Consider the following 8,948-nt stretch of genomic DNA (forward strand, 5'->3'; position numbering starts at 1 on the left):
TTGCTACCGCATATGCGCATGCAGCGGAATTCTTTCGTCTCCTTATGTCGCAATCTCTCGGACTCGGCTTAACAGCGTCCCCGAGCAGCTCTAACGCTCTCGGGCTATCATACGCTCTCGCTCGCGTCTAAGCTTGCTGCATAGGGCCCGGCAGATTGGCCCTTCAGCCCTTGCATGGGCAGTTTTGAGCTAATCGTCGCAGCTATTAGATTAACATCCTCGCATCAATCGTTCGCCCAATCATTGCCATATGTACATACGCGATAAGTAGGTTTACATATGCAAATAAATTGTGAATTATAACAGCCTCTCGACTTTCATTAACTTCAAATTGCAACAGTTATTAAAAACGCCTAATAGCTTAACATTTGGTGACCCCGACGTGATTGTGCAATAAATAATCTATCAGTGCAATCACCAACTAATATAGCATTCAAAGATCTAAACTAATTGCCATCTCAACCAGTGTCATCAACCACATAAGTTATCCATAAGTTATCTATTGCTCGTGTTACTCTTTGCGACGATGGCAGCCATGTGACTAAAACTTTAGGACTTGCGTGGGATCCGGTTTCTGATCTACTATTATTTTCGCTCTCGGCCCTTCAATCTTCTTTGAATTCCTGCTAGCGCTCTGTTTTGTCATCCATAGCGCGATTCTACGATCCTCTCGGACTAGCTGGTCCCGTAATTACTAAATCCAAAATCTTTCTCCAGCGTTTGTGCCAAGAGAAGTTGTCCTAGGATGAAAGCCTTCCAGTCGCACTGAACACCGAGTGGCAGGAAATATGCACCAGGTTTGGTCAGATTCGTCGACTTGAATTTCCTCGGCTTGTAGTCCTTCCAGACTCTACGCTGGAAATTCACGGATTTTGCGATGCCAGCAACGAGGCTTATGGTGCATGCATTTTTGTCATGTCCTAGGGTCAGCATTCCAGCAGTCACTTACTGTGTGCCAAATCTCGTGTGGCTCCTTTGAAGACACTTACAGTACCAAAGTTGGAGCTTTGTGGAGCGGAGTTGCTGGCTAGGCTCATATCTGAGATAGCTGGAATGAATGTATTCAAGGGAAGGTGTTACTGTTGGTGTGATTCTGCCGTTGCGCTCTCTTGGATTCGGGACGAGCCGTCAAGATTTAATATTTTTGTTGCAAATAGAGTGTCAACGATTCAGGAAATGACCGAAAAAATGGAATGGCGCTATGTTCCCACAGCTTTAAACCCAGCCGACATTCTGTCTCGAGGGGCTCATCCGACTGAGCTGAATGAGTCACCTCTTTGGGCTCATGGTCCTCCATTTCTTTGCGGCTCCTCAGATGACTGGCCACCCACTGTGCTACCTGATAAGCCAGCCCTTGAACTTCGTCGGAAGGCTCTTCTGCTCAAATCGCCCTACATGGACATTATTGCTAATTCCAAGTATGCGAATTCATTTCCTTCTTTGCAACGCGTTTTCGGATACATTCACAAGTTTTGCAACCGAATTCGGCGCCCCGGTCTCACTGTCTCAGACATTGAACATGGAACCCAGGTATTGCTACGACTAGTCCAGCGTACTCATCTATGGGAGGACATGAAGTCACTGCGGGCAAGGGGAGCAGTCTCCTCATCGAGCTCAATCGCATCGTTATCGCCATTCATGGATCAGTTTGGACTTCTCAGGGTAGATGTTCGACTGAAAAGCTCTTCGTTGGAATTTGATGGCCGTCATCCAATCATCTTGCCCAGCAGCCATCCACTGACTCTTGCAATAATCTCCCATTTTCATGAGCGGAATCTGCAGGCTGGTCCTCGAGCTTTGCTTGGACTAATTCGTTCCCAATATTGGCCTATTGGGGGGAGGAAGACGGTAAACAAGGCAGTAAACAAGTGCGTAAGATGCTTTCGACTGAAGCCCAGGGTATTGGAGCATATTATGGCGGATCTTCCAAAGGAGCGGCTCGATGGTTCTCATGCCTTTGAGATCACAGGCATGGACTTCTGTGGGCCGTTTTTCTACAAACCGGAGGCACGCAACAAGGCTCCAATCAAGTGCTACATCTGCATCTTCATTTGTTCCGCTACCAAGGCTGTTCATCTGGAGCTTATAAAGAACTTATCCACAGTTGCTTTTCTACATGGACTAAGGCACTTCATATGTACTAGACGAAAGCCGCGGCAAATTTGGTCAGACAACGCAACCAATTTTGTCGGCGCTAAGAATGAGCTGATGGAATTAAAGCGCCTGGTCCTCAGCGATGACCATCAGAAGGCGCTGCTGGATTTTTGCTTGGTCGAGGCTATAGACTGGCATTTCATTCCTCCGCGCTCCCCTCATTTTGGTGGTCTATGGGAGGCTGCAGTGAAGACGGCCAAGTACCACTTCTACCGTGCGATAGGCAACTCGGTTCTTGGATTTGACGAGCTGCGGACGCGGTTGTGCCACATCACGGCAGTGATTAATTCAAGACCTTTAGTTTCAATTTCAGAGAGCCCTGCCGATCTAGACGTTCTAACTCCAGCGCATTTCTTGAATGGTGGCCCTCCTGCTTCGTTCGCTGAGCCTGACGTCACGCAGCTAAACTTCGATCGCCTGGACGGCTGGCAGCGCGTTTCGTACCTGCAGCAGCTCTTTTGGTCCCGGTGGAAGGAGGAGTACATAACGTCACTGCAGCAGCGCTCAAAGTGGCGCACTGTGAAGCCTAGTTTAGCTGTCGCCGATTTGGTTCTTGTCAAGGATGAGAATCTTCCTCCCATGAAGTGACCACTGGCGAGAGTGGTCGAGCTTTTGCCTGGACGAGATGGCGTTTCCCGAGTTGCTGTGCTGAAGACGTCATCTGGAATCACAAAGCGCGCCGTCAACAAGCTGTGCCTACTGCCAAATGCTGTTGCTGTTGAAAGTCAGGCTTCCAACGGGGGGAGTATGTCAGATCAAGCAGCTTAAATATTTTAAATTATTGCCAGTGGTGCGGTCCAAAGGAAATGCATTTTGGTGTTGTCGTTTGCACTGCAAAGATCATTTGCTACCGCATATGCGCATGCAGTGGAATTATTTCGTCTCCTTATGTCGCTATCTCTCGGACTCGGCTTAACAGCGTCCCCGAGCAGCTCTAACGCTCTCGGGCTATCTCGGACCCACAACGCTTCCTATGCTAATGCTAATTCGATTGGTGGCGTTTCGCCATCTGCCATCTGTTCTATCTAGAACCACCAGCCGATTATAAAAACAATTGTGTTGAGTAAGGTAGTCTTGAGTAGTCTGAGGTACTCAGACTAGCACAGCGTAATACTTGATACAGCCGAACATCATTAATAATTACTCTTATCAGTCTAGTGTGTGGGTAGTCGGAAGCTCACATCTTTTTTATGTGGTTTTGTAATCTACAAAATGTCTACATAAGAGTGAAAAAAAACCCATATTGATATTTACATCTATAACTATTCTGGAGTAGTCTCTGTGGCTTCTTATTTAGGCACGTCGGACTCAACCAGATTACTTCCGGCATTCAACTGGCCCTGCTGGACATCAACTGAGGATTGCTTTTGTTCGCTTGGAGCTTGGGGCTTCAAAACACTTTTCTCCCGGGATCGTAGAAGATTATCGAGTCCGCCAAAAGGAGCCTCAATGACAACGTAAAGCAGATACGAAATGAAAATAGTGATCCCAAAGTCAGACCAAAATTTCTGCATCTGAAAATCATCAATGAGGTTAGTTAAAAATAAGCAACCATCAACTACTAGAAACAAAACCTACTACAATTTGTCCGAGAAATAAGTATTAGTACGAACGCTTCTACTGTTGACTTCCTGTACGAAAAGGTGTCAGATGTACACGGAATAGGAGAGTCTCGAGAGAGGCTGCCACAATGGCGAGGATAGGAAACTGTTGGCCAGACCGCCATGGCCCTGCATGCAGGCAAAGACGATCCAACACAGGGCTAAGGGCCAGCCCACTCTGGTAAGCGTGTAGTACAGAAACTCCTTGAGGGTGGACAGGGGTGGAGCACTCCATTGGGTCGCAGGGTACAGGGCAAACATCGAGGTGAAGATCATGGCCAGACTAAGAACCCATCCAGACCATACCAAAATCCGGCTTATTTGGAACTTCTTCCTACAATTCAGGTGAAGAAAATATCCAAAAAGAAATGAAATCAGCCAAGGTGCCGAATGAGTATGTGTGGCAGAATACAGTTTCCTTCCGGCATCTCCTTCGGTTCCATTCCTGCAATTAAATGGGGTTGAAGAACTCCAACGACAAACAGAAGCATCGTGGACCTACTTGAAGAGCAATGAGTATTTGTTGACTATCATCGTGGCAAAGAGGCAGGACGATAGTAGGAGAACAAGAACCGCGATGCCAGCTGCTGCCTTTTTGCCCCCACTTATACAGTGCAATCAGCAGAAGCGGAGAGATTATATAAAGCTGCATATCCACTGCCCAGTACCATGTGTGATCCAGGCACTGAAAACGATTATCGTACAAATGGTAATAAGAGTAGATCTATGACTTACAATATTGCTTGTAGCATAATTCTGCACGAAGAGCAGCGTCCAGAACCAGCCCTTTTCATAGGCGGCTGTACCATGGAATCCACCTTTAAAATAAGGTCCCCCAGAAACAATGGGCGTCAGCTTTATGTAAACTAGGATTGCTATTGCAAGTATCGGCACGATCCGTATAATACGATGAAGATACATAAGCGGCACATTCAGTTTTCCTTTGGATCTGTAAGAAAATTGGCAATAATTCTCGATGGATACAAAATATCTCAAACACTTACTTATCCATTGAGCGAAGAGCAACCGTAGCCACTAGTAGGCCAGCAATAAAGAAAAAGGAATCAACCGAAAAAAATCCGTGGAGAATAAAGCTGGAAAAGGATTCCGCGACCCACTAGCAAACAAAAAAACAGAGCTGAATGGTTTTTGCACATACAAGCATGAGGCCACTAAAACCGAAATCATATTGAAGGTATTTATATTTGGAGAAACAAAACAACACAGAATAGGGACATGCAGCGGATTCCATCAAGACAACTGATCACGTTCGGATTCGATTTGCTGTCGACAATGCGGAAGATGGCACGGGAACTTGACCGTGCCGAGCACATCTTCACAGTCACAGAGATACTACCTGGTAGGCAAAATACGAGTTAAATCATTCTGTAAATCATTCCGTTCTCTCCGGTCCTCACTCTGATCCTGGCACAGAAAGTAGTCGTAGAGCGTGCATAGACCCACGATAGTACCCATCAAGCCAAGAAGTACACTGCAATCCATAGTATGAGTCACAGAAATTGATTATGATAAGGTCTAACTTACACTGTGAAAATGGTCATTCCATCCCAAGGTTTCGATTCACTTGTCTGATAGCTGGCCTCGCTAAATTTTATATTTGTGCTGCTTGAGTTCAACAAATTCTGCATTAACTGCTCCAGAAACGTATCCATATGTGCCGCAGAGCAGGAAGCCGGAAAGCAAGATGCGATCTTGATCGAAATGGATACGGCGGGTACAATTAGAAAACAGTACTTTCCATGTATGCTGTGACTACTGGTGATCTCCTCGCTGATCTTGACTCATCGAAGTTACCCAGATGGTAGACATTGCCGGACAGCACTCCTGAGGGAATGGAGCCCCAAGCATCGATCACTGCTCACAAAATTCGTCAACTTCAGTTCTCATTGACTTGAATATAATTTTCATTATTTACTTACTCTTAAGGGCCCATAATTTTCCAGTAGTGAGCGCCTGCATGAACTGAGCCATGTCCGCGAAACACAACAGATCCTCCTGACTGGGTATTCGGGGGTGGAAAAGATCCAAGTCCGGGAGCAATTCATACGGAAGTTTTCGGTAAACTTCCCAGCGGGCGGAGACTTTTTAAACGCTGGTAATCTTGCAGGACATCTCCGTCTTTCAGTTGTGCGGCACTGACAAGTACCAGTCCGCAGACAAGTAGACTGCTTAAAACGTTCACCATGCTAATACTTTTTCGATTGAAGGCATTGCACCTTTCGACTGTGATTTTATAGGAATGTTTTGAGGGAAATCTGGAGATAACATTATCAGTGTGTCAGCTCTCGAGTCGAGTATATCAGCCAAAATGCTTAATTCAGTCAAACATCACCGATAAGGAGCAATCCGTCTAAATTCTATGTAGTCACAAGATCATTTATCTATAATCTTTTCCCAGGTAATCGTTTTACTTATTGACTTTTGATGGATTAAATTTGGTTTTAATATGAGTGAGTAAGAAAAAAACGGAGAAAACTAAAGTTTAGCTAAACATGGATGTAGACAATTTGTTCTATAATTCTGATCATTGCTTAATGATAGCCAATGTGCAATTATTACCATTAGTGGTGGCAGATCCTTTCTTTGTTTCAATGTTTTTTCCAATTCTCATGACAAGTAGCAGCAAAATGGCGAGAGTTCGTGAAGAGATTCCGCCTCCCCGCAACAACCAAATTTAAAACGAGGGGGAACGTTGTGAGTTGCTGCGGACACCGCAACTCTACATTTATACCCGATACTTAGTCAGTATGGCTCTCCTCCGGCAGAGGCCGCTAATATTAAACGACACGACAAAGAGTGCGTGCGAGAGAGACAGAAAATCAGGTCAGAGCGTGACGTCGGGCGCTGCGTAGCCACTGCAAATTGATTTCTTGCTTTTGGCCTACAAAATGATCCGATCTGATCCAGATTCAGCGATCTGATAGATATGGTCACTATCTATGATTCTGCGTTTTTTAGTTTTCTCGAATGTGCAATATTGTGAATATAACAGATTTTCGTCCTTTGTGGGTGCGGAAGGGGGGTGGGGAGAAATTCTGAAATATAGGTTTTATAGTGAGATCTACCAGAAGTGCGGGATACCAAATTTTGTTACTCTAGCGATAATAGTCTCTGAGATTTGTGGATTTTCGTCCTTTGCGGGGGCGAAGGGGGTGTGCCGAAATTGGACACGAAACAGTCAAGGTCCGATATCACAGGAGTATGGATACCAAATTTGGTTGCTCTGGGCTCTTATAGGTTCTGAGATCCTTGAACTCATATTTGCAATTGGCAAAACCGACCATGAAACCTGTGTGTTTGAGAGAGACAGAGCGAGGGAAGGAAAAAAAATAAAATTGTATTCTTGATTCTGGCTATAATAATTATACGATCTGGTTGAGATTTTACATTCTAGAACATATAAACATCCTCTACGATCTGCCTTTTTTTGGTTTTATCGTATCTTTAAAACGTGGATGCCACAGATTTTCGTTCTTTGTGGGGCGGAAGTGGGCGGCGCGAAGTTTTGAAATATTTTTGTGGCGTTTGTGGGGTGGGGTGGGGAGACCTGAAAAGAAGGGAGAATCTGTTAGGAACACAACATCGAAGTGGGCCCTGAACTATCACTTGGAGCCGTTCAGAACTGGCTCTGGGAATCATTCAGTACAAATATCGAAAGTACAGGGAACATAAAGTAAATAAAATTTAAATACAAAACAAAGCCCATGAACGAATATTTCCTCACAGGTGCTGGAATAAGATGAATCCAACTATTAATAATCCACGTTCCCCATTCACCCTTTCGCGGGGTATTTTCGGATCCATGGGATCCTTCGACTTTACCGACCAGCATCAGCAGCAGCAGCCGGAGCTGCAGGTCCCCCCCGAAGGTTCCGGCGACAAGAATGGACTCAATGCGATGCCCTTCCTAGGCCAAATCCACACTAGTCTTCTGCTTTCGCGCCCAATGGGTCCAATAGGTCGCGCACACCCCCCACCCTTCCCTCCGATGGGTGATTCAGATGGGTGAGCGGGCAGCAGCTCAGACCTCCCCTTCCCCCTAGGACATAACTTACCCCCGGCTCCCCTGCAGATTCAATGCTGTGCCACAGATGGCATCGATGGGACCACCGCCCGTGTTGAGCTCCCTCTGGACAGGCGGCGCTTCTCCGGACAGCCGCGGAGACTACTACGACGGCCCGCACAAAGAGTACCTCCGACGGCCGCTACGACGGCGACTACGAGGGCGACTACTCGATGCCAACCGAGGAGGACCAAGAGGAGGAGTCGTGCTCCTGTCAGGGCCAGAGCGAGTTCAGCTCGATAGAGCGCACCGAGTCGGACTCGGAGTGGGAGGAGCTCTCCGACGGCCCTTCCCCCAGGGTCTCTCCGCTGGAGTCCCTCGGCGCAGTCGTGCTCTCCACAATGCAGCCGGAGCACAGTCAGCGCATGGTGGCCTTGTACCACCTCCTCTTGGAGACCGCTGTGGTCAAGGTCGTGCTGCTGGTGATGCAGATGCTGTGCTGCGCGGTGTTCTGGCTGGTCGAGAAGACTTTGGTCGTCAACGAAACCGTCGGCTCGATGCGCCTCCGATTGTGGAACAGCAAGTTCAAGCTGCGCACCATCCAGCGCCAGTTGCTGTGGCGCATGGCCAATGCCCGGGGCGACGAGACGCTCGTCTTCTTTGCCGTGCTCATGACCCACTCCCTGGCTGTTCTCCCTCAGCCTCCTGGGATTCATCCTGTCTTTGGCGGCGCTCCTGAAGAAGACCGTCGAGGAGCTGGTGTTCCAGATACGCCTGCACCTCGTGATCTAGGGGGAAGCCATCGAGCAGAAAGCAGCAAGCAGTATCCAATCACACACTGACAGAAGACAAACGTCCACACGCCCGACACTCCACTCCTCCCCTCAGAGATGTTTGCACTTCCATTTGGGCATCTATTTTCGTTGATGCCAGAATCGTAATGCCCGGAATCGTCTCTCCGTTTTTGGCCGCAATGAAAATATATGCCGAAATATTCGAAATTCAAAGTCAAATTCAAACAAGAGTTTCCAGTCGATCAGATATATCGTTTATGCATATTACGATCCGTTCCGTTTGGACGGGAGTCCAATTGCTCATCGTTCATCCCCGTGATTGCATTTATTATTATTTTTATTTCGCTGCATATTTGTTCTGCAATTTATTCAATA

At 46.9% G+C, this 8,948-nt stretch overlaps 1 protein-coding gene and 1 pseudogene across 1 annotated transcript; one reads left to right on the top strand and one right to left on the bottom strand.

The window, feature by feature from the left end:
- Positions 1-3,326: 3,326 nt before the first annotated feature.
- Positions 3,327-5,961, bottom strand: LOC113566970 (annotated as a pseudogene).
- A 1,628-nt stretch (positions 5,962-7,589) lies between these two features.
- LOC113566973 lies at positions 7,590-8,571 on the top strand. The gene is made up of 3 exons (XM_026994213.1): positions 7,590-7,781; positions 7,849-7,965; positions 8,481-8,571. The coding sequence occupies exons 1-3, from the start codon at positions 7,675-7,677 to the stop codon at positions 8,569-8,571; spliced, it is 315 nt and encodes a 104-aa protein (XP_026850014.1). The 5' UTR covers positions 7,590-7,674.
- The last annotated feature ends 377 nt before the right edge of the window (positions 8,572-8,948 follow it).

Source organism: Drosophila persimilis, unplaced genomic scaffold (genome assembly GCF_003286085.1).
Source record: "Drosophila persimilis strain 14011-0111.01,24,50 unplaced genomic scaffold, DperRS2 tig00001430-arrow-arrow-pilon, whole genome shotgun sequence".
Taxonomy (NCBI): domain Eukaryota; kingdom Metazoa; phylum Arthropoda; class Insecta; order Diptera; family Drosophilidae; genus Drosophila; species Drosophila persimilis.

What these genes read in the sequence shown, in the direction of transcription:
- LOC113566973 (XM_026994213.1), top strand. Translation starts at nt 7,675, where the DNA reads ATGCCCTTCCTAGGCCAAATCCACACTAGTCTTCTGCTTTCGCGCCCA. An exon ending in CCGATGGGTGATTCAGATGG is followed by an intron (nt 7,782 to 7,848) that starts GTGAGCGGGCAG and finishes GCTCCCCTGCAG; the next exon opens with ATTCAATGCTGTGCCACAGA. An exon ending in TACGACGGCCCGCACAAAGA is followed by an intron (nt 7,966 to 8,480) that starts GTACCTCCGACG and finishes GTTCTCCCTCAG; the next exon opens with CCTCCTGGGATTCATCCTGT.